This window comes from Diorhabda sublineata, chromosome 7 (genome assembly GCF_026230105.1).
Source record: "Diorhabda sublineata isolate icDioSubl1.1 chromosome 7, icDioSubl1.1, whole genome shotgun sequence".
NCBI lineage: Eukaryota > Metazoa > Arthropoda > Insecta > Coleoptera > Chrysomelidae > Diorhabda > Diorhabda sublineata.
This window is the reverse complement of record NC_079480.1, coordinates 6,303,447-6,326,704: the sequence shown is the minus strand read 5'-3', so window position 1 is coordinate 6,326,704 and position 23,258 is coordinate 6,303,447. Positions and strand designations below refer to the sequence as shown.

Here is a 23,258-nt window from a genome sequence, read left to right as displayed (position 1 = left end):
ATTGGAACAGTATGATATCAATACCACAATACATGATAAATTAAAGAATGTTTTTAACACGATTTTGATGGGTTTTGTTATTTGAAACAGCAAGTATAACATCTAGAGTTCTTTCAAGATGTTAAGCGATTTCTGAAGAATCACAGATGGATTGTAATTGCTTGATTAAATGTTTAGAAGGGGATATATGTGTTTTGATAATAAAGAAAATACACACAAAAGTTATATATTAGAAAATAATGTAATAATATTAACGAGTATGTGCACTTTTAGCTATTTGTTCTTTTAAAACCAAAATACTGTTTCTCTGTTCAGGTGGCAGCATTGCTATTTGTTCATCAGATAACTGCAACACTTGCATAATGAGAGCGGCCTGAAAAAAAAAGAAATTATATTATTAATCATTATACTTTCCATTTGAAATAAAAAATTTTTCTAGAATTCTCAATTAGTCTAAATATAAAATTAAATAAATATATTTACTTTTTCTTGGTCAGAAGCTCCTGGATTTTGTGCCCCAGGACTAGTATTTGGAGCTGAAGTAGGTGCTGCTATAATCGGAGCAGGAACCACAGGCCTAGCAATTGCGGCAGGCTGAGGAGGAACCACCGGTCTTGTAAGAGGAGCAGAAACTGTAACTTGATTTGTAGGTGGTACTAAAAATATAGATATAAAATTGCTACCAAATTATCTAAAACATTATTTTCTTTTAAAAATATCTAATCGAAAGTATGTTTTAATTTTAAATCCGAATTATGTTGATTCTACACTGAGTACGAAGAGAACCAAACGAATATTTACCAATATTTTTTTGTCGTGGATCCATCCGTGCTTGTCTTGGATCAACAGGAAAACCAGTTGCAGCCCTCGGATCTCTTATAAAGCTATAAAGTAGAGAAAGTATATGAATACCACATATCATACTGTATATGCCTTTCTTAAGGACCATTCTGGATAAAAAAGCAAATGATTTATCACAATACATGAAATTCAAATATGCATGACAAAACTTTTTGTTCTAACAGCCTTTCTTTTGAAATTTACAGTAATGAAGTTCACAAAACCCAGGATATAACATGTATGATGTCCCATTCGAAATAATGGTAATTAACGACCGCCAATCATGGATCAACAAAAAACTTCTGCAAGCTCTAAATATATCTCTCTGGTACAAACATGGTTCGAAGCAAGGAGCTAGTCTGGGCATTCCTGGACCAAAATGCAAGATCTCCATACCTCTAGGAACATCACTCACCTTTTCTCAAGCGTCCTTGAAGTCCTGAAAGCTATTGAGTGGACGTCCAAACGCAAAAGCGATAGCTAACAAGAACAAAGTAACCATAATGTTATTTCTAGGCCATCAAGGTGTACCAGGAAGCAATCTTGCTAAAAAAGGGGCGACGATTCCATACCTTGGACCAGAGCCCTACTACGGCCTCATGACATGCCACATCAATAATGAACTGAAAGAATAGCTGAATAATCAGATGGGGCTTTACTAGAAAAACACTCCAGACTTAAAACAATCCAAAGGATTCATAACTACACCAGCTGAGAAGTTTGAAGAACTTCTCGTGATGACCAGAAACGACATGAAACTGGTAGTCGGTCTTCTGACAGGTCACTGCCCCGTCAAATACCACCTGAAGATGATGGGCATGGTAGAGGACAACTGCAGATTCAGCGTGCAAACCATGGTAAAGGCAGAGCATTTACTCTGCGAATGTCCTGCCCATTTCACTCAAAGGCTTAAGTATCTTGAAAAAGTAAATGTACTAAGATTGAATATTGCTCTAAGTATATGCTCAGAGGTGGATTTACACTAGGGGTAGTCGTTTTATTAATTAATAATTTTCTGTTTAATTGATAATTTAAGAAATTCAATTCATCAATTATTTGTGAATTATTATTTTGGCACTTTTAGTAAAGATTAGTTAATATATATTATCAAGTTTATGCAATAAATTAGTTATTTCAATTTTTAAAAATAAAATATTTAAACTATAAGTTAAAGCAAAATTCCAGTATTGTGCCGGATTTTTTTCCTTTACCCAGGAGCGTCAATAAGTTTAAATCCGGCCCTGTATATAAATAAAATATTCTTTACTTTAGTTTTTGATGTATATCTATAATATATACATAATTACAGAGACTACTGACAGTTGCCAAGACACATAATTGATATTACTCAAAAAAATCTCAATTTTCCTATTTTCAAGAAAAAAAATATACTTCAGGGATATATCTACAATGTACAAATAATAATGTAATAATCCCTAAGGAGAAGATTATGAAAGTTTAATGAGCATACAGTAAATGTACTTGGAGAATATTTTGGGTATAAACATATTAGGTACTGGGATATACATGGGATGTATGGAAGAAGTGGGATGTATGTACCTAAAAATACCCCGAGTATTTGAGTATATTCTATGTATATGCTAAATGTACACCATGTATATTCCTAGAATATAACACGTATGTGTTAGATCAGTCCCACGTTGATGTTTCATCATCAATATTTTTAAGTTAAGTGTCTGGGCCTTCTTATAGACTACAAACTTTCATGAGAAGCACATATAGACAGTATCTGCAGGAAGAGTTGGAATGCTTGGGAGAGCCTCCAGCATTTTGTCTTCCAAACACTTACTAACATTATACTACTCATTTATCCATTCTCACCTCTCATACCTAACACTAGTGTGAAGATGTTCTGCAAAACAAACCTATCAAACGTGTCTTTGGTTTGCCTTATCTTCACCCTCAGGCTTATACCTCCCAAAATGAATTTTAAATGTGAAATCTGTGTATATATAGCCAGCAGCCAACTTCATACACAGATGTCAAAGGAAAGAGGTACACTCCACAATCTCCTTTAATGTGGTTAGGGATATTCACCATCACAGTGTTAGATCAGCAGACCATCTACGAACCACAACAGCAAGAACTACAATAAGCCAAAGATCGATTGCATTTCAAGGACTCAGATACTACAATTAGCTGCCAAGAGAGACTAGAGCTCTTAGTGTGAACAAGTTTAAAGTGGAGCTTCGGAAGCTGATTCAGCAAAACTTTTTTAAGAGCTTGTCATAAGAGGACACTGTACACTATTGTTTAAAAATGCTGTAACTAACTTCTCATTTAATTTCTCTTTTAAGTTCCATATGGCACTACCTATGCCCCAGGTACTATATGCTAACAAATTATGGATATTTTCGTTTTTGTAAATTTTTGTTTCAATAATAAAGGATTATTATTATTATTATTATTATTAATATTGATGGAAGCTTTGACAATCATTTTTATTCATGAACATAAATTGGCATGTTATGCAATGCCACCAATGATCGGGAACAGATTTGAGTTGAAGGAGATCTTTTATCTCATACAAACATCAGCTTTAAGAAAATAGTTTGAGAAATATATTTAAATATCAAATAATTTTGAATTTTAAATGATATTAAACTTTTTAACAATACCAGTTGTTCAAATACCTCACCCACCAGATGAAAAAGTCTACTGGTATTGTGCTTGGTAAGCATGTGTTACATTTTAGAAATACTTTTCTAAATATTTCCAGACTTGTGCACTCATTCTTCAAACATAGTAGGGTTTCCAGGTCTACTGTAGTATTGGCACAACCACTTTCACTGGTTGCTAAACAGTCTGATTCATGGAACATGAATATAAGACATGCTTTTCTCTTTATTTTAACTGATGTCTATGTCTAGCAGCCACCTTTCAAATTATCAATTTCCTGATATCTGAGATAAACAGCTCCTTTACTTGCTCCCTCTTATTTGTTGACACCGACTTTAATTAGAAGAATAAATATAATACTACTGCCAAAAATTGTCTTTGAATCATGGATATTCTAAATTATAGTTTTAGAAAATATTTCGAATGGTTTATTTTATTATTTCAATCAACATACCATGATATACTTAATTGCCCATTTTAAATAAAGCTAATATTATTAATTCAGGTTGCAAACATCCATAATATGTCTCATTGTTACTTCCCACGGTCCTAATGGCCTCAACTATGGGTCTAGGAATTTTAGCGTATTTAGCCAACAACTGAATTTCAATTTCGTTCATGACTGCCAATCCCAGTTTTCTTAATGCTTCATTTATGGTTATTTGGACTTTTGAAATATCTGTTATGCAATTCTAATATGAATTCCGAGTTAAGTAGGGACTAAATGGAGATTTACCAGTAAATTTCAAATGCTTCCAGTGACCTTGCGCAGTAATTACAAACAGTCAGACATTTAGTCATGCCATGGCCACACCATGTAGTTTCCTGTATTAATTATCCCATGTTGGGATCAAATCTTAGTTATGGGTTACACATCTCTTGTGGTTGGTTGGTATAACCCTTTTAAAAATACAAAATACACCTAGAAAAGAATTTCAAATAAAATACAAAATGCTTTTATTAAAAGGGATTCAATGCCAGATACGACATAGATATTTTGCAATTTGTACTAGAGACAACACTCTTCAGTTTCGCACTGGAAGGTGCAGCAAGGAGTATCCCAACGAATCCTGGAAGAACTATTTGCATTAGGTTCACATAGCACCTGGCCTATGCGGATGATGTTGACATCATGGCACAAACCATTTCAACTTTTTCTTTCAGCTGAAGCAAGAGGACTCAAAATCATTAAACAGAAAACTATTACATGAGAACCTCAAGGAGAAACCCAACTTCTCAAATCATGTTCCAAGTCAGAGAACATCACTTCCCTGTATGCCACAAATTCAAATATATTGGGCCATTATTACTAAAGATAATGATGTAACCAGATGATTCTGAGCAGTCCAGAGAGTGCTCAAGTTTAGAGGGCTCTCACGAAGATCAAAGTTCATAATTTACAAGACAATAATCCGTCCCGTAGTCACATACGGACGCGAGACATGGACTATGACGACGACAAGTGAGCTGATTTTTAACTGCTGGGAATGTCAGTACCTACAAAAGATTTTTCATTCTGTTTGCGAGAACGGTACGTGGAGGATCCGGAGGAATGCTGAGCTGAGACAGATTTGGTGGCGATCATACGGAGAGCGCGCCTGAGGTGGCTGAGACACGTGGAGAGGATGCCTTCTGATTGATACCCGCGCAGAATCATTTATGGAGTTTCTAGAGGAAGGCGACTGATTGGAGGACATTTATGTGGACCTGATCTAGATAGGAGTTCGACGTTGAAGGCACCATCCTCAGAACAGAAAGGATTGACAGTCAATTGTGTGAGAAGGCCCTGGTTCTCTAAGGACCGTAAGTTAAAGTTAAAGAAGATTTTAAATAAAAGTATTTCAAATAAATTGCATCTCTGTGGTAAAACACTACTATAATTAATATTAGAAAACACAAATTGTTATGCAATAAAATGTCGAATGTGTTTGATGAAATGTGAAGTTTCGCAAATCATGAATGTTAGTGAATGGATAAATTTAACATTCCAATTCAAATTAACTGTTGTTGAACGTAACCTAACCCTACATGGAAATGGAAGCAAATAAAAGAAACCATTACATGCTGAGAAATAGATTCAAATTAAAATATAAACATACCCCTCAGTTTTTGCATCTCCCACCTTTGCTACACTATAGAATTAAAAGTTTTTAATAGAAGAAAACAACATCATAATCAACTTACTTTTCAGCTAATGTTGGCGGCAATGGATTTTGAATGGGACCTGGCATCTGTCTCATATCTTGATCACTCATTTGCCTCATTCTTGGATCTGGTGCTGCATTCAGAGACCTTAAATCAACATCCTGTCCTGTGAATACTGGAGTTTGAGCTGGTAACATTGGAGTAGATGGTACAGGTTGGTAATCTTGTCTAGGAGGCTGGACTGGAGGTTCTCTATATTGATTACTAATTGGTACTTGAACAGGAACATTTTTATCACCTGGCATTAGTGTTGCGGGAACTTGATTAACAGGATGCAGTAAACTCTACAAAATTTAATAGTAGATAATATGATAAACAATAGTTGTTGTAATATTACAGCAGCGGTATGTGGATCGATAATTTTCATCACAACTTGAGCCTGAAGAAGAGCATAAGCTAACTGAGGGTTCTGCAGCAACATTTGCCTTGCTTCTGTTGGATTATTCTGAAAAAATATACAAAACACAAAAAATTACATCACACCGACATAACATGATAGACCTTATTCATCACCATGAACAGCAAATAATTACATATTAGACAATTAGACACTCTTAAAGTTTTATATCACCAAAACTCCTGTTGGATGCATTTTTTTCACAACGTAGTCCACAGTACGTTGAGATATTTTTAATTTGGCGACAATGCTACAGGTACTTTTGCTTAGACTACGCAGACTCGCGACTAATGCACCTGTTTTACCGATTTTAAAACTTAGAAGTCTTAATTTGCAAGAATGATAACAATTAGTAAAAGAACTTCCCAAAAAGATGTCTTGGCCATTAAAGTATGGAGGACAGCACGTTAACACAGGGTTAACTGGTACTGAACCACAATACAATCATAAACACTGTACAAATAATTCACAGCTAAAAAATAATAAACAAATAAGCTGGTACTTTCAAGTGTTCACTTTTCATACTCATGGTAAAATATAAACAAATAACAGATACTATTATTTTTGGTTTGTAAGACACCATTTCGACCTTCACTCGACAATATGAAAGAGTATTATTTTCACATATAATGAATGTATTATGTGATAGGCAAAAACCAGTAATAAATATATAATATACCTGTATAGTAGTTTTCATCTGTTTCATTAGCTCAAACATTTGTTCTGGAGGAAGAGAAGCTACTGCCTTACTTATAGCTTCTGGAGCTTTTTCAGCTTGTATAGGCTCACCATAAGGATTTTCTACTGGTGGCTGATTAAGAAGATTCTGCATTTCCATTCTAGATTTTTCAGTACAAGCATTATCAACTCTCAAATTTCTACCTCCAATTTCATACCCATTTAAATTTCTCATTGCACTCAAGGCGGTTTCTTGATCTCTATATTCACAGAAACCATAACCTTTTGGTTTTCCAGTTTCACGGTCAAATACAAGCCTTAAAAAATTTAAAGGTTAAACAAAATCCACGATTTATGTAATTACTTACTTGAAAGATAATACTTGTCCTACTTCACCGAAGATATCTTTTAATTTTTCTTCCGTGGCCTCATATGGTATATTACCCACTAAAAAATTATAACATTTAGTTGAGATACGATTTTTTCTATTTTGAGCTTACCAAACACCGATCTCATAGACTTGTCCATAATATTTGCTTCTAGATTGTCCATATTGACGATTTTCAATTTTTATTTAACTTCAAAATTTATGTTTATATAGAAGTGGAATTAACCTTATTTATCAAGTCGGCTTCTGTTTGTGTCACTTATTGTCATTTCTATAGTTGGTATCTCAGTGGCGTGAGTTTTAAATTTCCGATAACCACCGATAGTCCAGAGAAGTATCAAAAGTAATTGTTTTTATAAAAAGATTCATCAATGCAAAAAATTATTTATAAATGTTAATCATTTTTTATTCCTTTAAGGCAGATTTGCGTGACACAGAATGAATATTCATGATTCACTAATACATTTTATAAATTGATGTTAATTTACTTGAACTATTTTTTTAAAATTATTTTTTCTTAATTTGATATCTGGCCACTATTCTATCCTTTATTAAAAAACGCAGATGAAGTCTTCGTTCTATTTTTTCCATCATTAAGTTTTTTATGTCTACTGTGAAATTTGGTGCTATGGAGTTTGAGGTCTGCCGACGAAATGAGAAACACCATAGAGTTTAAGGTATTAATAAGTAAATATAATGCATATTTTTTCATTGATTTCACAGAGGAAATTTTTCTTTTCATGCGGATTCTTCTTATTCCCTTATATCTCTACTTCAAATTTTTCAATAACTACCTTTATCACAAAATTTACTACTCAACTCAATTGAGAGAAATAAAAGAATAAGAGTCAATTTGAACTTAACGGTGTACTGCGCAAACGAGAAGTAAACTTAACCTTAACAATCAGCAAATTTGAAATTTAAAACAATAGAAGATTGAAATGTCTGTATTTCATACAATTAAACAATTAGAAGATAAAAATGTACCGGTTGAAATAAATTTAATGACATGGAGTGATCGTATGGATCTTGTAGCTCTTTCTAATATAAAAGGTTTAAACTCAATTTTTTTTTTTAAATATTGCAAGTGAATTTAATACTTTTCAGGAGAAGTTTCTTTAAATAGGTTGTCGTGGACGAAAGCTTGGAGTTTGAGTCCTCCCAAAGAAAACTTACAAGTTAAAGCAATTGCTTGGAGGCCAGATGGAAAAGTTTTAGCTATAGGATACAATTCAGGTAGGTATATATATTCCCCATTAACTATTTTATGTACTGAAGTAGTACTATTGTAGGTGAAGTCTTTTTAATCGGCGTTGAAAATAAGAAGACACTGGTTGATAAAGATGCAGGTGCAGAAATCACTACTCTATCATGGGTTCAAGAAAAAATTGAAAACAAAGTTCAAAATACATTTACACTAATAAAAGAAGAACCTCCTAAAAATTACATGAAGTACATAGTAAGTATGAAGATAAAAATCGAAATTTTGTTGTTAGTAACTTTATTATTAGTATGAAATTATGAATGGAGTTGAATTGAGGATAGGGTTGCCACCTCTACTTTATATAAAGTATTGTACAATAGTGTAGGTAATTGTACTCTATGTTTTATGGTAACTTTAAAGTATACAAAAATACTTTATTTGACATCTTTATGGAGAAATCGCTTTATTAAACCTACTTTATAATCAGACATGGGGTTTGCAGAATTATTTAATAAGAGTAATAATAATTTTTTAAACTTGTATAAAGTGATTTCACTTCTACTCTTTTCCTGCTATGTCATTCACTAAAAGAGTTTTTTTCTGTTACTAATAACAAATGATGAGACAAGAGAAACACAGATTTCCTGAATTTGGTAAAAAATGAATTAATTATTTACTTTAATTCAAATAGAGACTGTAAAGATGCTGTACGATTGTTCATTGGAGTTACTAATTTAATACTAAAAATCAACAAAAAATATGTTGTAACTTGTACTTTATTTTGATACTATGTACTTTTCTTACATATCACAAACAACAAATGTACTTTGATTGATGAAACAAAGTGGCAACTCTAGTTGAGGACTCAAAATAAAACTGTCAAGAGTTGCTTGAAACGTTTTGATTCTTTATTTGATCTTTATCAGGACTGTGTCCTATTTGTATTGTAGATAGATTTGAAAACACAGGATAGGTTGTCAGTCAGATACAAATGGTATCTAAGAGTTTTTTTAACACACTTAAATCAATAACATCAAGAATGACATCTCCACCAGTGTTTTTCGAATCTATTGATAATACATATGGCACAGAACCTTGATAAAGATCAAATAAAGGATCAAAACGTTTCAAAAAAGTCTTAAAAAGCTTTTTATTGAGTCCTCAACGCAACACACCATTTGTAATATAAATTTATTTTAGGATCTTTCAAAATTATATTTAAAGGATCCTGTTCCTAATGCTACATTGGATGCCTCAAATGTTGAAGATACAAAAGAAACTAATTTTTTGCAAGATCAAAGCGAACTTAATTTATTATTAGTTGGTACCAAAGATGGTTACGTACACATTAGAGTGTTTGGGTGTTTCACATGTGCAGTTTTAAATATAAATGAATATTTAGGTACTTCTTGTTGTGTAGAAAATGTGCAAATTAATGAGGATCTAAGTAAAATATTTGTCACTGTCAAGGATACAGATTTTAATATAAGGGTGGTTGTAATAAATGCCCAGATTTTTAAAACTCATACTGAAGAATTTTTTTGTGCGGGCATAAAGTATGTTAAGTTAGTAGACTTGGTGAAATATTTAACAAACACCATAACAAACATCACAGAAACATGGGAAAGTTTCTTATTAGAAATTGATCATAAACTATCCAAATATGCTAAGAAAGTTCCAGAAGGTGGTGTTACAGCCGATTTTCTTGATTTATTAATGTTTGGAATATGTTCACCTGAATTAGAAGAGTTTTTAATAACAGATCTAACTAAAAAAGGATTGGAAAAATTTGGTCAAACCATAGAGATGAGTTATGCTAATATACAAAAGTTGTTACTAAAAAATGTCACCAAATTTGGACAAAATTTAACTTACCACTTGGCTGAGTTGCGAGGAATGGCAAGGCTAGAACACAAATACCAGGTAAGTTAGATAATTATTTTTTGTTAGCCAAGATATACAACAAAAATGACAAATTTATTGGAATGGTCTCTGATAATTTTTTTTTCGTTATCAATAAAACAAGAAGAGTTCCTACTGCTGGTCTCAGTATTTTTGTAGTAGTTTAATGGAACTGATCAATGCTTTCCGTGTGGCAAATCCATTATGGAAACCAAACTGTTCATCGCTAATGTCTTATTCATATTTTTTGTAGGTGCATTGGTGAATAATTTTTAGAAACAGCTTTAGCATGTGTGACATTAAACAATAAGTCTAAAATCACCACATTTCTTGGCTTTGTTTGTCTTTGAGAGGGGGATGAAAACTGACGTCAGCCAATCTTGTGGAACGTGTCCACTTTCATATATCTGATTGAATAATTTAATGATAATGTTTCAGATTCTTCTCCTCAGTTAGTTTTATTATTTCTGTGTGTATGTCATCCAGTCCAGAAGCTTTCCCATTTTTAGCATTTCGGAAGGCTTTCTCCACTTCTTGTTTCAATATAGGAGGACTGTTATCTTGTCTTTCATATTTCTGGTGGTCTAAAAATAATTCTTGTATATAAACTCCCCATATGTTGTTTAGGTTGCCTAATTCCGATATACCTACATTGTTGTTGTTTGTAAGTCTAATGGCTTTGTTTTGTCATTCCTACTAGTTCTTTTATTTTCTTGTGCTCAAATAGGACATCAATTTCTCCATAATTAGAAGTGGTGAGGAAAATGAGTATTAAAAGTAATCACTTTGCATGCATTTAACTATTTTTTCATAACTTACTCTCAAATAATATAAAAGTTGGTAATAGGAATAAGTATCATTAAATTTATAGGTGGACAAACTATAATTTTGATTCATTTTTCTCATTCATTGTATATATGAGGAAGTTATATTTGTTATTGGAAGGAAATATTTAATATATATCTGCAATGATATTTTTATGATTTTAGATAATTGGTTTGAAAGAAGAACAAATAACAGCAGCCATACAATCCAGTGGTGCATTTTTAATAAAAGCTGGGGAGATGCAGCAAATCATTAATCATTCTGTGATAAACTACAAAGCTTTCTTTAGATGGTTATATGGCGCTATTCTATTTTTAATGGATGAAGCTATTCCTTCTGAGATACACAAAATAGCCCAACAAGATTTAGCTTACATTACAGAATTTTTGCAAAATTTTGATCACATCGGTAAGAATTCTCTTACATATCAAAACATCATTGTAACTTTTCCACCTATGGACGACAAGTACTTTCAATTCCTCATTTCCTTTTGATAGTACTTTCATTTCACACTGTAGTATCATTTCGTATTAATCTTTATCTTTTCTTTCCATTTTCCATAACACTCAGGATGATATCCAGCTTCATCCATCATTGTAGGAAAATTAATATCGTGACACTTATGTCTTTGCTCACGAAACACGTACCTTTTCAAAATGATTTTCATCAATGTCTTTCAAATTATTAGCACGACCACATAAAAAACACACCTTCATTGTTATTGTTTCGAAGCACTTTTTGCACTTTTATAACAATAATTAATAGGAAATACCATAACTAGTTCAATAACTGAGACGCTCAATGTTCGCATCAAGTTTGGACAGCGTCTCCATGCATCTTTTTCTAATGTTAAATTTCTCTCTCGATAGCATGCATGAAGTATAGTAAGGTACTTTTAAAAATGCCCCAAAACTTACCTGTTCATAGTATACCTGAGAAAGACATTTAAACAGCAGTGCTGTTATAACTTTCATTGGAAATATGACCAAAACATTCACATTGAAATTCCCTTGCCCTGAGAGAAAGAACCAGGTCCAAAGGTTTACCGCCGATTTTTAAAAAAAATATTGAACAGATGGTACCATATATGATACCATGTCCGTTTAAGGGTTAAGTCTATGGAAAATGTACATGAGTCTTTCCCTCTTTACCCCAAAATAGTCAAAGCTTGGCTAGCCTTGCTATATGAATAGCAATAGTATAAGGCTCGAAAGAATATAAAAGTATAGTGCCAGGCATTTGTCACTAAAATAGAAATGGCACTAATCTTTATTCTTATTAAGAAATGTTTAAACTTCAATTTGATTATAGTTTGAAGCGGTTACTCGATAGGTACAGTTTATATCCAAAAAATTTACCATAGAAAAAATATAGCAATTTTAAGTACCATATTTGCCTTGGCACTAAATGATTTTTTCAATAGTTACAGTAAGTAGTATCTCTAATACAAATTTTAACAGTTTTTTTTTGTTTTAAGGTAATAAAGATGGCCAGAATACCAAAGGTTTCATAATGGAACGTTTAGGACAATATCTAACAGACGCCCCACTGGTGATAATACCAAATATGGATGGTAACGATTGGACAACATTCCTCTCTGAAAACGAATGCATTCAAAACCATCCCAGTATATTACAACATTATAAAACGACGTCATTAATTCATCAGTTTAAAGATTTGGCAGTTAGAATATGTGAAATTTTCGATGCGCCTAAAGTAACTCTAAAAAAACATTTCACTCTTATACACACTTTCGATTGTTTCAATTTTGGTGAAGGACCATTGCGAATGTCAGGGATAAACGTCAGTAATGAAATGATACTATTCACTTTCCTACAACCGAGTAGCAACATTTATGTACTCCAAGTACATTTGACTGATTCTATGTGTCAAGCCAGATGTGGTAAATTTTATTTTACCCAATTATCTGAAGACACTGCCGAGATATATCAAATATTAGATGTATCATTCTATTCAGGCAACATTTTGTCGTTATTGTTGCAAGAAAATTCTGGTTACAAATCTGCTACTTTATTGCAATTTCCTCTATCTTCGGCTATGGAAAAATTGGTGGAAATCGATATAAAAGCAGATATTAGTAAAACTATTTTACCCAATTCTAATGGATCTCACTTTAATCCAAAATTATTCAGAAATATTGAAATGGCGGCGTCTACTTTCGCCGTTTCAGGTAGTAGAAGAGTGTGTATAGTGTTATCTGAAAATAAGAAAAAAATTAAGTTATTTGAAATGGAAGCAGACGAAGAAGACGACGAAGATGCTGATATGACAAGCAGTTTGTTAAAAGATGACATCAGTATGCAGGAAAATACAGTTGAATGATAATTTTTTTTTCAGTTGTTTTACTGGTTTTAATTTTTATCGAGTCGATAGGACAGGAGGGAGGTGAGTAGAACCACTTTCCATGTTGCATTGGTTAAAAATTTTTGAATGCCAAAATATTTCCTGTACAGCTCTAGAGTTTTAACCGAAACTGTGAAAGTTTAAGCTCAAATTGAAAAGGAAATGGCGTTAGTTGTTTTTGGATGTACCAGATTTCAAAAATTCATTTATGGTAAAATATTTCTAGTGGAGAATGACCACAAACCATTTATTTGTAAAAAGTCTTTAATTAAGGCTTCCATTATGTCTCCAAAGAATGTTAATAATTAAGTTACAGTTACTGAGACGTTAAAGTATGAAAGTATCTCTTAAAATTAGTGAAATGGGATTGGCATGAATATAAAGATAAATTAAATGAGGAATTACAAAAGTATCCGGTTTACAGGGAGGCAATTATTAGTGTAAATGATGTGCTGTTTAAAAACAACAAAGTTGTCGTACCAACTTATTTGAGGAAAGAGATGCTTGACTTAATTTTATACAATCACTTGGGTACCTTAAAGTGTCAACTTAGGTCAAGGGAGGCTTTAGTCAAAAATTAAGTCTGGGATAGAAGAACTTGTAAATAACTGTTATACATAGATGAATTTTAGAAACTCAAACTCTACGGAACCAATTAGGTTAGGATAAGGTCTGTATAGGAATAGATGTCTATCAGTTTAACCGTAAAAACTATCTCTTGGAGATTGATTATTATTCAAAATTCATCGAAACTAAATCCCTAAATAAATTAGATAGTATACTATCTAATATACCTAGAAAAATTTGAGAGTACAAGTAAAGCCAAAAGACCACCATAAACAAACAAACAGAAAGATAAATAACCTTAACATCATACGTCAAAATCACGTGACAGTCGCAAATGGATGCGATTGGTTTTTTCTATTGCTACGAACGGCCGGGAAAAGATAAAATTCGTTTATGTTGAAAGTTACCAACGTCAAACCAATTGGCAAACCGCAACTATGAATGGTCTAATAGTCTTATGCATTTCAATGTTTTTAATTTTGTAACGGGAAACAGAAAGTCAATCGCCAAAATTGATAAATTAAAATTTGAATTGCTACCTCATGCACCCTATTCGCCAGTTTTAGCCCCTCGGATTATTTTATGTTCACAGACTTGAAAAAATGGTTCAGTGGTCAAAGATTCTCCATCAATGAAGAGGTGATGCCGACAGTTTATGGCTGTTTTGAAAAGCTTAACGATTTTTTTTTTTTTTATAAAAAGGGTATCAAACTTATTGAACAACTTTTGGATAGGTGAACAATTTGGTTTTCCTATCTAATAAATGTACTAATAACGCTTCTTTTCAAAAATGTTGGGTCTACCACATCTCATTTTGAAGCTTAAATTTTAACCGAGTAATAACTGATAGAGTGAGAAAGTGTCAATTTTGAATTATATTGATTATAAATTTTTAAATATTGATTTTTTGCAAAAAATTGTAGAAATCTTTTTTGTGGATCTTTTTAAAACAAATCTTTTTTATTTGAAACATAGGTAAACAATTAAATTGTTACAACAAATTACTCGGAACAGATTTGGGCTCCGCACCATCAAAAAATCAATTCTACGCATAAAAATACGCTCTAAAACTGAGGGGAGTATGAAACGGTTACGGGAGTCTCTCTAGCTGCCGTACTATTAAGAGTTACTGTGAAAGTCTAGAATATATCTAAATGACCTTAATAAAAATGACAAAATTAACTGAAAAGATGTATTATTAACAAAATCATTCAAAAATTACAAAAACCTTCATGAATTATATGTATGTCAAACCGTATGACTTGATACTGAATACACTGTTTACACCACCACTCACGATTACACTGTCTGACGCGCGTTTCGATAACCAAGTTATCGTCCTCAGAGACTGAAGGTAAACTACGAGGGCCGTTTTGGTTTCAACCTCCGATAGACTATAAATAAAAGACAAGTTCAAATAAAACAATAATTTTATTACCACAACATTGGTACACTTACGGTTACTTTTCGACATAATTACCGGAGAGATTGAGACATTTGTCATATCTGTGGACAAGCTTTTCAATACCCTCTTCAAAGAAATTTGCCACCAATGTAGCCTAACCGTTCAATAATAATAGAGAACCAAACAGACCTTGAAACTTCCGGAAATTCCGTAAACAAAGCAGAAATGGTGAAACTGCGGTTTTCTTTAACCTTTCTGTCAACTCGTTGAACCAGGTAACTTGAAATGACAGTTTTGCGTCCTTGGCATTCTTCATCATATACATCATTACGGCCATCTTTCAACTTTCGACACCATCACTCATGAAGTTTTCCCCATACGTAGGCGTTGAGCCTGTAAAAAATAAATCACACTTGGTGGGAGCATCTACAATGGCGGACATGCTTAAGTGGCTGTAGCACCACGCCGACTGACGCCTGAATGACAACAAAGTCGGACTGTGTAGTGCGAGAGCTTCGCAGTCGCCTACAGCGCATGCCCCCGTAGCGTCTGCACGGAGCGATCGGAGGTCGAAAAAAACGGCCCTCGTAAAATCTATTAACTTGACATACTTGTTTTATACTAAATTTTCCCACCAATAAACCTCCCGCGCAAATTAATTCCAGCGGGAAAACCTCCTTGGCGGGAATCTTCACATTCATTCCTTGACCACCAAACTATGGAGTAGGCTGTAAGGAATTGGCCCTTTGTCCCTATTTAAGCTAGCTACACTTACGTCTTGCAATTTCAATGATTTCATATGCATCCAACAATTTATTATTGGGTACATTTCAAAAAGTGTAATTGTGAGTATTGGTATAGTGATGGTGTAAACAGTATAAATTCCAGAAATTCCAAATTGGTATGACTTGTTAACGAGTTGAAATATCCATATCTACTGAATTCAAAGAAATCTCATTTAAAACCATATTAAAAAAGAAACAGCTAAAAAATGATTACAGTATGGGAGAATATCAAGTTTATAGAATTTATTAAAATGTTAACAAAAGCAAAATCTATTAACTATATTAAAATATCAATTATCTTTTTCTGAAAACCATAATAATGAGGGAGGATATGGGTATTGTGGGATTGCAGAATCATCAACTGTAGACTGTGGTTCCTCGGGTATTTCATAACTATTCAAAAAGCTACAACATTCTCGCAGAGTCTCTTTTACATTATTTAATGTATTTATGTCATATTTTTCGAAATCGTTTCCACTCAATTCTTGCAGCAAACAAATTATGTCTTTCTTTAAAGATGTTTTATCACATTTCTTTTTATTAGTATTTTGTTTATCAAATGTACTGACAGTGTTATTATTATCATAGTATTCCTAAAAATTGAATATATTATTACTTTAGTTATCCCATAATTATTTAATACAATATTAGTCTAAGAGCCAGTGGATGGCAGACCACACATTGCTAAGGGCCGTCGCGGGGCCCTAGCTACACTCACAGAACATACCAAAAACAAGGTTTACTTGTATGTAAATTTCGGCAACACAAATTTATTTCTGCCATCTACCAACCGTGACGTTGGTGTAATAAAATGTGCCATTACTGTCAATGATTCATTATTTATTGTCAATGTGTAATTCGTCTTATATCAATGAGAATTTGTTTTACAGTCAGGTGGGGAACATAGCCCTAGACAACGAAGGACCTTATAGGAAATAATTGAATAATTAAAAGCTAAGTATTCTTTTCTGTAATTTTCTATTAAATATTTATTTCTGGTTAGTATTTATTTACGAATTACACTTTTCAAATTTGTTTGTTAGAAAAATTGTATTTTGTTCTTATTTTAAAAGTGATATTGTAATCATGTCCACTAGCTTTCCTTGGTTTAGTTGAAAATATAGGCAAATATTATTTTGTAAATAAACGTGTCACAGTTCTAAGGTGTTTTTATTTTTTATCCTGATTCCAGGAAACTGCGAAATCGGAATTGGATGAAAATAAATAACATAGAAAACAGTAGATATTCTTTGTTATAAATTTAAATGAACCGCGAAAATAGATTAGTTCTGCCATCTATTATCGAGGGCACTGGCATCGAAAATCCGCTACGTTGTTTCTACTGAATAACAACTAAGTTTGAATTTCTTCTTAGAGGGGTATGTTCTGTCGTTAGGGGTGATAATTTTATGAACTAAAAAAGTATTTTACGAAAGCTGCGTTTAGATATGTCAAAATACACTATTAATTTTCTTCAATTACTTATTTCTTTAACCTTTCATATATTATTGTTACTAAATCGCCTAGATTTTACGTCTCTTTTGTTGTAAAATTCATTGTGGCGCTCTCTAAATAGGGCAGACATCTCAGTATTTAGAAAATAGTCTAAAAGGTCATCAAGAGGATAGAAAAAAATAAACCTGCATTAACGGAACCACGAAATATCAAAAAAAAACATAAATTCAATTATAAAGATTAAAAAAAACTAGGAATGGAATATAATACACGAAAAAGAAAATTTTTAGAAATGGTTCACGTTCATAAGAACGAAAAATCTATAAATGATAGAGATAAAGACCGAAATCTTTAAGTAAAATTTATAGGATTAAATATAATAACAAAAAAAAAACTTCGATATTCCTTTAACAAAAATATATATTTAACACCAAAAAACTACAATCATCCCAGCTGTTTAAGTCACGCCGCACTTCAAATTGTATTCAAAGACCAAATCATCTCCAAATTCTATCGAGCAAATTAATGCGCTATTTCTACCTAGATAAACCTCTCAGATTGTCATAAAATGTTGACACATTACCAAATAAAGTATAATGAAGCCATATTATGTTACGTTTCTGGCTTAAAAGCCCCTCCCGCGTACCGCACGCTCGGATATTCAGTCATTTAAGTTCGAGCACTTGCGTTCATTGAGTGTGTTTTGTTTCCTCTCTATAATGCCGAATGAAAACTTAGCAGGAGCAAGTTTTGGTGTTCCGCTGTTGAGTTCCTCCATGGAATCAGGAGTCACGGAGCATATGAAGCATTGTTTATAGCTGAAGCCTCCGGCGATGTGTCCAAATACCAGAAACGATTTAGTATGATCCATTCGCTTTCAAAGCAGGTAATAAAATCATTTTCGGCTCTCCATATGTCCAAAAATTTTTCGCAGGATCGATCAAATATGTCCTGAGTTGAATAAAACATCAATATCTTGTAGTACTTTTTTTGCGACTTTTTTTTCACACTTTGTTTGCTTCTTCTTTTTAGCACGCGCTCAGAACATTCTTATGACTGTATCGCTTCCAACCGTACGAGCAAAGCCAGTTTGTATTGCCTTGGTGGCATCACCGAACAAAACTTTACAAGTTGAAGTATATGAGTAGAGATAGAAGTCTTCCGTTCGTTCTACTGTTGTCACAGCTAATCTAAATGGGTGAAAATGTTTATCTTTGTCTATATTTCCAATCACAAGTACTGGAAACCTTGCCAAATGAGCTTATACATATCGTACGCGTGGAGAACAGAATATTGGAGTGATAGACTAATTAAATACTTCGTCGTTAACTTGAACCAGAAGTTGTGATCTAAATCATCTTAAGAAATTTCATAGACCACAACAAAAACTTCGTGATCGTCATCAGCTATTTTAGAGTTTTCTTTTAACCATAACTCAAGCTCTTAGTAGGCTGATCTAATTTATTAATTTTACTTCATAGTTAGTTCTTCATAATAGATTTGACTTTCAGTTGCAGTTCAAATAGTTTTTCTATTTCCTTGGCAAATTCTAGAGAAGACATTCTTGCTTTAAAGCAACATGGAGGTTAGAAGTCTTTGAATATAGCTGAAGGATATGCGCTGCAATCTCTTGGAAAAAATCGAAAAATTTCTAACCAAATTATGGGAGTCACTGAAGTTAATGAAATTGATTATAATCAGCCAAGTACTTCCTAAATTATCACGAAAATTGCATTCTCACTTCTAGTGGTATTCAAGTAACCACTACTCAAAATTGAATCTTTAACATTATTACAAATAATTACTTTAGGACAAATTAAAAATATGTGGGATGCAAAAATGAAAATAACGTGCCTGTAAGTTACACTCATACACGTATACCAAACAGGCAATTCTTCAGATATTGCACTGATACTAGTGATAACTGGCATTCTGTAAACGTCTTAAGACATAGAAAGTGCCTTTGACAATACTCCACACAAGGTTGTCATGAGACGCGAGAGGAGTAGATAGGATAACCTCCAGATGAATGGCTTCAAAAGGGGGAGTCGCATCCCCACTCATGTGTAAATGCGATCTACATAATTTCCTTCACTAGAAATAAAAAACTCAACCAGAAGCCCATCAAGCTAACCATGTAAGTAATTGAGTGGAAAACAGGGGGAAAATATCTGGGACTCACACTAGATGGTTAATTTCTTTGGAACACAAAAAAGAGATAAATTCCACAGGGAGGAATTGTGGTTGTATCCCAAAGATGTACATGGCAAGAATAATAAAATTAGCCTACAATGGATACCGGGACACACCGGAGTAAAGGGAAATGAAATAGCTGATAATCTCGCTAAAGTGAGGGCTGACAAGCCCTTCATGAGACCTGAACCTTTCTGCAGGTTTTGTTGCACAGAGGACAAAACCTCTATTCACATTCTCTCGAAGTGAGAAACACACAAAAGTATAAATAATATAAATCATTTTTTTTTGAATTTTTGAAATAATAAATGTAAATAAAACTTTTTTTTTAGCATCACTTTTGAACTATGATAATCGTCAGTAGTTTCCTTTATAAATAGCTATAACAGTATACTTTGACCTATCTAAATGGCAGCTTTCCTAAAATACTTTTTTAATTCATAAAATTATCACATTATTCGCACTCGATTGTAGCTGTGGCCACTGCAACCTTGCTTGCTTCATGCTTGGTAGGTATAATAAACTCGCTCCTAGGCTTTCTTAAATTATGTATGGTCTACTGTATACTGGCCCCAATAAGTTACTTACCCAATTAGACTGCTCTGTGAGAATATTATTTTGAGTGTCCTTATTTTGACATCGTTTTTTCTTTGTACTTTTAGTATCACCTTTCAATTGTCTTTTACTTACATTCATCGGAATTTCATCAGATATATTTATTAACCTAAAATTTAATATCAACTAAGATGTTGAAACATGATATGTAAGTTACCTTTCAGGCATTTTGCTAGTTAACTGTATTGCCCTTCTTGTTACATAATTAACAGGACTTTTTATATATTCCGCGGTTTTAGGATGTCCATAGTGTGTTTTGAAACAGGTAACAACTATAAGTTTAGTTCTTGAATTTTTAATAACGATTATTTCACTAGTACACAAAGTTTGTAATTTACTGTTTTTTATTTGTGTCCTTCCATTATCAGTAGTTTCTGTATACAAACACGAATAATGTTTTATTTGTAAATGTTCATTTTTATCTTGCTCTTCAGTAATGGAATATTGTTGCTTAGGATTACTGTTTATATTTGACATCCAATTTAAGAAATCTGTAAAATTCAAAACTTAACACATTTGTAGAATATGAATAACATTTTTACCATCCTCTTCTTCGAATTCGAAAATTGCTTGATCCATTAAAATAGTATGTTTTTGAACTAAATGTTGCCTTAAATCTTTAGCATTTTTATAAGATGTGGAACATCCTTCTAAACATTTGTAATCAAACGTATCGATTGGATAACTTTGAATACGTAAATCAAAAACCCCATGTACTTCCTTTAGATGTCTAGTTAATGATGCTTGTGTACTATAAACTTTGAAATTATTACAATTCAAACATGTATAAACAGACATATCAATTTTGAATTTCACACATTAAGGTTAGAAAGAAGTTATAAATTATTACACAAATAGCTGGCAACAGTGAATAAAGTACCACATAGGCGTAGGTATGTTGAATGATTCATAATATTTTCGTTTCGTTTTAAATGAAATAGTTCCCTACATTAATAATGAGGAATTTAAGGTCAATTATGTTCTGCTTTATTAATCGAAAATATAAATCCTATTAATTCCTTCTTGATATGCTCATTATAAAAGTAGTTCATAAAAAAATAACTAAGGGACTGGTCACATGGAAAGGACAGATACTTCAAAAGATATAGCATAATATAAGTAGCCAATCAGCACTGTTTCCTAGAAAGACAGTTACTGAAGACTAAAGGTGGTAAATACCACGGCTTTATCTACTATATAACACAGTGGTAAATACTCATAAATATTAACCTGTAGATAAAGTTCTAGTTGGGTTTTTCTTTTATTTTTTATCCACAAGTTCATTATTTATAAGGAATGTGGATAATAGTAATAAATAAATAAAACAGACTCGATTGGCTGTGTATTTTTTCCATACACTAATAGACAATCATATTGAGATTTTTTTGATTACGTTTCGTTTTAAATGAAATAGTTCCCTATATTAATAACGAGGAATTTATGGTCAATTATGTTCTGCTTTATTAATCGAATAAAATATAAATCCTATTAATTCCTTTTTTTGATACGCTCATTATAAGAGTGGTTCATCAAAAAATAACTGGTGCACACCTTGTAGTCTTTACATCATGAATACATATAAGGAATGTTGATAATAGTTATAGATAAATAAAACAGAGTCGATTGGATGTGTATTTTTTCCACAGTGTAATAGACATATTGTTTCGAGAGGGTGGTATTTATTTATAGTTCTTAATAATCCCTTTTGCCAGTTCAAAATTCGTATGCCATATACATTCTTTGACTTTTTCGTCAATAAAGTCAATGAGGCAACTTCAGCAGCTTCTCTAATTTATGTTGGTGTTAATGAAAAGTCACTTTCATTTTCTATATTCATTTTTAGTTGGTTCTTCAACATAAAGTTACATATAATATTAAAATACTAATCTAAATCTAAACACAACAAACAACAGGTTTGACTCAAATTTATTTATGTTTAAGACAATAGAATATAGTGAAATCAAGCAGACGTATTCTGGGTAGATACAACATTCGTAGATATAATTTATTATCATAGTTCATTATTGAAAATTTCATCAAATGTATTGTGTGAAAAGTCCAAAGCGTAAATAATAGTAGGCGCTTCCTTAAAAATTTACTAATGTGGCGCCACCTTTAGTTAGGACCTTCTTACAAACAAACAGATTTCTGTTTATGATTCTCGACACCTATTTCATCTTCGTTTGCTTTCATATCAGAGTACTAGATGGCAATGGGTTTTCATGCCATAATAAAACGAAGAATATTTATTTATTACATAAGAAATCTATGCATAAAAGATGAAATATTAGGATTGATTATATAATAGATATTTGTGTGAAGAATATTATCATTTATAATTTACTAAATTTAAAGATATAAGGTCTCTTTTATTTTTGTTCGATTATATAAATCAACGCTAGATGGCAATACACGTTTTCAAGTACCATACACCGACATATTTTTAATTGTTGCTCATAATAGCTACCATGGAACAATTTAAATTTATCGCTTCTCGGCCTCTGGCTAAGATCAAAGTGTAGTATCTGTTCTTATCAGCTTAATATCTGATACGCCCCGCATGCGGGGCCAGTATATTAAACTGATTTTTGGAAATTGATGGAGGATTAAGGGGCTTGCTCCACCTCCGTCGCGGGTTGGCCCGGTATTGCAGTACCTCCGGGATCGGCCCATTTTAGTCAATAAAGCACAATTAACCATATTATAGAAATATTACTATTTTATGTGTTGCAGTTTTGGCGGATTTTTTTTCATTATCCGTGATTTTAAAAATTCTATCAATACTTGTTTCATTA

General features: G+C 32.5%; 3 protein-coding genes and 1 non-coding gene across 6 annotated transcripts; 2 read left to right on the top strand and 2 right to left on the bottom strand.

Annotated features, from left to right (window-relative positions):
* Window positions 1-210: 210 nt before the first annotated feature.
* On the bottom strand, window positions 211-7,441 carry LOC130446263 (cleavage stimulation factor subunit 2). 2 transcript variants are annotated; one of them, XM_056782393.1, is made up of 9 exons: window positions 7,261-7,416; window positions 7,129-7,207; window positions 6,762-7,077; window positions 6,023-6,130; window positions 5,665-5,969; window positions 5,580-5,612; window positions 802-884; window positions 484-656; window positions 211-373 (listed from the first exon to the last, which is right to left on the bottom strand). In XM_056782393.1, exons 1-9 carry the CDS (start codon window positions 7,310-7,312, stop codon window positions 251-253), a joined length of 1,272 nt encoding a protein of 423 aa, XP_056638371.1. In that variant the 5' UTR covers window positions 7,313-7,416; the 3' UTR covers window positions 211-250. The 2 variants fall into 2 exon arrangements, with proteins under 2 accessions (XP_056638371.1, XP_056638372.1); XM_056782394.1 differs by lacking the exon at window positions 5,580-5,612 and having other exon boundaries at window positions 7,261-7,441.
* Window positions 7,436-17,364, top strand: LOC130446262 (anaphase-promoting complex subunit 4). The gene is made up of 7 exons (XM_056782392.1): window positions 7,436-8,201; window positions 8,256-8,384; window positions 8,441-8,607; window positions 9,553-10,275; window positions 11,244-11,487; window positions 12,557-13,485; window positions 17,091-17,364. The coding sequence occupies exons 1-6, from the start codon at window positions 8,090-8,092 to the stop codon at window positions 13,420-13,422; spliced, it is 2,241 nt and encodes a 746-aa protein (XP_056638370.1). The 5' UTR covers window positions 7,436-8,089; the 3' UTR covers window positions 13,423-13,485; window positions 17,091-17,364.
* Window positions 15,189-21,341, bottom strand: LOC130446264 (uncharacterized). 2 transcript variants are annotated; one of them, XR_008910124.1, is made up of 5 exons: window positions 21,006-21,297; window positions 20,621-20,954; window positions 20,437-20,572; window positions 16,027-16,793; window positions 15,189-15,808 (listed from the first exon to the last, which is right to left on the bottom strand). XR_008910124.1 is itself a non-coding variant. In XM_056782396.1 (4 exons), exons 1-4 carry the CDS (start codon window positions 21,259-21,261, stop codon window positions 16,491-16,493), a joined length of 1,029 nt encoding a protein of 342 aa, XP_056638374.1. In that variant the 5' UTR covers window positions 21,262-21,341; the 3' UTR covers window positions 15,189-16,490. The 2 variants fall into 2 exon arrangements, 1 of the variants encoding a protein (XP_056638374.1); XM_056782396.1 differs by having other exon boundaries at window positions 15,189-16,793; window positions 21,006-21,341.
* Window positions 21,342-22,949: 1,608 nt separating this feature from the next.
* On the top strand, window positions 22,950-23,141 carry LOC130447176 (U2 spliceosomal RNA). The gene has a single exon (XR_008910215.1). It is a non-coding gene; the product is annotated as a U2 spliceosomal RNA (small nuclear RNA).
* Window positions 23,142-23,258: the final 117 nt, after the last annotated feature.

Coding starts and splice junctions, on each gene's coding strand:
- LOC130446262 (XM_056782392.1), top strand. CDS start 8,090: ATGTCTGTATTTCATACAATTAAACAATTAGAAGATAAAAATGTACCG. Junction 8,202..8,255: donor AGCTCTTTCTAATATAAAAG/GTTTAAACTCAA, acceptor AATACTTTTCAG/GAGAAGTTTCTTTAAATAGG. Junction 11,488..12,556: donor GCAAAATTTTGATCACATCG/GTAAGAATTCTC, acceptor TTTTGTTTTAAG/GTAATAAAGATGGCCAGAAT.
- LOC130446264 (XM_056782396.1), bottom strand. CDS start 21,261: ATGTCTGTTTATACATGTTTGAATTGTAATAATTTCAAAGTTTATAGT. Junction 20,955..21,005: donor CGAATTCGAAGAAGAGGATG/GTAAAAATGTTA, acceptor TGAATTTTACAG/ATTTCTTAAATTGGATGTCA. Junction 20,573..20,620: donor ACTAGCAAAATGCCTGAAAG/GTAACTTACATA, acceptor ATTAAATTTTAG/GTTAATAAATATATCTGATG.
- LOC130446263 (XM_056782393.1), bottom strand. CDS start 7,312: ATGGACAATCTAGAAGCAAATATTATGGACAAGTCTATGAGATCGGTG. Junction 7,208..7,260: donor GTCTATGAGATCGGTGTTTG/GTAAGCTCAAAA, acceptor ATAATTTTTTAG/TGGGTAATATACCATATGAG. Junction 374..483: donor GAGCTTCTGACCAAGAAAAA/GTAAATATATTT, acceptor TTTTTTTTTCAG/GCCGCTCTCATTATGCAAGT.